This window comes from Limanda limanda, chromosome 9 (assembly GCF_963576545.1).
Source record: "Limanda limanda chromosome 9, fLimLim1.1, whole genome shotgun sequence".
NCBI classification, from domain to species: Eukaryota; Metazoa; Chordata; class Actinopteri; order Pleuronectiformes; family Pleuronectidae; genus Limanda; species Limanda limanda.
In genome coordinates this window covers 2,379,091-2,381,891 of record NC_083644.1, presented here as the reverse complement: position 1 = coordinate 2,381,891, position 2,801 = coordinate 2,379,091, and the positions used below count along the sequence as shown (strand labels likewise).

At 45.8% G+C, this 2,801-nt stretch overlaps 1 protein-coding gene across 1 annotated transcript in view; it reads right to left on the bottom strand.

The window, feature by feature from the left end:
• Positions 1-213: 213 nt before the first annotated feature.
• The window catches only part of ghrhrb (growth hormone releasing hormone receptor b), a 22,716-nt gene continuing 20,128 nt past the window's right edge, over positions 214-2,801 (bottom strand). The window contains exons 9-15 of the mRNA XM_061078111.1: positions 2,611-2,764; positions 2,454-2,514; positions 1,762-1,831; positions 1,581-1,672; positions 1,344-1,473; positions 686-727; positions 214-429 (exon numbers count right to left, since the gene is read on the bottom strand). Coding sequence (XP_060934094.1) covers positions 214-429; positions 686-727; positions 1,344-1,473; positions 1,581-1,672; positions 1,762-1,831; positions 2,454-2,514; positions 2,611-2,764 — 765 coding nt within the window. The remainder of the gene's footprint in view (positions 430-685; positions 728-1,343; positions 1,474-1,580; positions 1,673-1,761; positions 1,832-2,453; positions 2,515-2,610; positions 2,765-2,801) is intronic.

The following is a 2,801-nucleotide window of genomic DNA, read 5'->3' as shown; positions in this document are numbered from 1 at the left end:
GACACAGAAAGCAAAATGGTGGATATCGATAAGTGTCTCATGATGTGTGATGTCACAAACACAAACAAAAAGGTTTTAACTGTGATTAAAAAGAAGCAAATCTGATCTCATTGAACTACATCTATACTACAAACCCTTCAGCTCCATCGACCTCGTGAGCGCCCCCTACACAACTCAGACGTGTTTACAGCACACGAGCACGCCGGGCGCCCGTCACACCGTGGACACGTTGTTGGGCGTCGTCGTGGTGACGCTGTGTGTGAGCGCCTGCGTCTCGGCGCCCGGAGGATCTTTGGGACTCGACTTGTCCAGAACGGAGATCTGAGTGACGGTGCTGCTCTCAGTGAACAACGTGCGGCGGCGTTTACTGTAACGCAGGTAGTTCTGAGTCTGCCACTTCCAGAACCTCTTCTTCAGCTCCGCCTGCACCTACACACACAGACACACACAGACACACACACACACACACACACACACACACACACACACACACACACACACACACACACACACACACAAACACACACAGACACACACAGGATTAAAATGAGAAATTCTGTACTTGACGTTAGTTTTCTGATATATTTTGCATATTATCTACAAACTACATTTATCCGACAAGATTCATTACATTTTCTTTTACTTCCCAGCCCGTCAGTTTACCCAGAATGCAGCAGTGACCTACCTCTCCGTTCAGGAAGCAGTAGAGCAGAGCCACACCGAACCCCTGCAGAGCAGAAACAGGTTTAAATGTGAAATGTGAAAAATTAGGTGGAAGCCAGAAAACAAGTTGAGACTCTTCGCTACCACAGGGTGAAATAGTTCTGGTCCAGATGTGGCCCACACCACACAGCACCACACAGCACCACACAGCACCACACAGCACCACACAACACCACACAGCACCACACAGCACCACACAGCACCACACAGCACCACACAGCACCACACACCACCACACAACACCACACAGCACCACACAGCACCACAAACACAAACCAACATGTGGTATAATGGAACTTGGGTAGTTTGCTCCGGTTTGACGGATCTGGTCCAAAACTAAACCACAAGGAAACTAAAGTGATAAATCCCTCAGACCCCGGTCCAGAACCAGAAGAGGTGATCTCTGTTTGAATCATGAATCATCGGTATGAAAGTTTCAGACTCAGACCTTTAACAGGAATCTAAGAAAAGCTCATCACCCAAAACAATCAAAGTAAAAGTAATAATTATCTGTGGTAGGAGACAAAACTGTAATTTGATCCAATTACTAAAATCAATCAACGTCATGAACAGGAAGTCGCAGGCTCCAGGAAACAGATGTGACTTCCTGTGAGTTTCACCTGAAAGGATCCGACCCCGAGCTCGATGAAGAGGCGGGCCTCGGCCCCGGTGGCTTCTGGGAGGAAGGCGAACAGCATGTAGTGCATCCCGAACAGGGGGATGAGAAGAAGAGTGGATTTGGCCAGTCTCCTGCACACACACACACACAGAGAGACACACACAGAAAGCAGCCATGAAGACAGATGTGTGTGTGTGTGCAGGAGATCTGTTGTGTGTATGTTGATTGTGCGTCTCACTTGAAGTGACTGGTGTCGTTTCCCCCGACGCCCGGAGACGTCAACTTCTGCACCAGGATCCGGATCACGTTGATGAAGATGATGAAGTTCACCTGCACGACACAAATCCACACATGAGTCGTGTCTGTGGCCCGCCCACCCCCCCTGCCGTTCCTCAGCAGCGCCCCCTGTCTGTACTCACCAGCAGTGAAGCAGTTATCGGAGCTTTGATGATCCACCAGACAAAGTCCACGTCTGTGTCGTCCCAGCACCTGAGACACACAATCAGCAGCTGTGACACAAACGAGGCAACACAAAACTACACAACTACACAACCTCACAGCGTCAGGAGAAGAGAAACTGATCTTTAAATCTGATTCTAAATGCAGGATTGTATTTCTATTTCATGTATTTCTCATGATTAGAGTTGTCAATTAAAAACTGTCATGTAATAATCAACACAATATATTAAACATACAGAGCCTTGCTAATTGGTTGATGAATTAATAAATGCATGAACGTGGATATTGTTAAATATGTAAAGGGTACAATGGTTCAATGAATATATTTTATTTATGTATTAGCTTCACGTTATCATCATAAATTTAATATGAACTTTCTCAAGTATGTTTTAAAATAATGTATGAAATGTGTTAAATAATATAACTCTCATATATGTCCATCAAAAAGTTAGCTTAGCTTAGCACAAAGAATGGAAACCACAGACTGTTATGTTCCTAATGCACAAAAATAAAACTATATCAAATATCAGGCGTCAGTCTCAGCTGTCAAAACCAGTCATGCTAGTTTTATATCAATTGTATTCGGGACTCTGTCGTCCATCTTTGCTTTAAGTCTTTGTGTTGTTTGTATGAATCTGCAGGTTCCACTCACCCCTTGTTGTCGTAGAAGTTGCGAGTGAGGATCCAGGCCGATATGATCGTGGTCGGGAGACCTGAGAGAGACAAAGAGAACGAGATGATCGTTAGAGTCAAAGAGGATTTTATTAAGAAACGAGCAGAGGAAGAAAGAACAGGAAGGCGACGCCCACCCCAGCCGATGAGGATGTACCACCAGAAGTATTTCTTCTGGAAGACGAAGGTGAGGGCGAGCAGCGTCTGCAGGTACATGCCCTCCACCAGCAGCCAGAAGTAGTTAGCGAGGATGCTGAACTGGAAGAAGGCCACGGCCGATTTACAGGACGTCTGGAAAATACACAAACATGAATCTCATGTGTCCGGA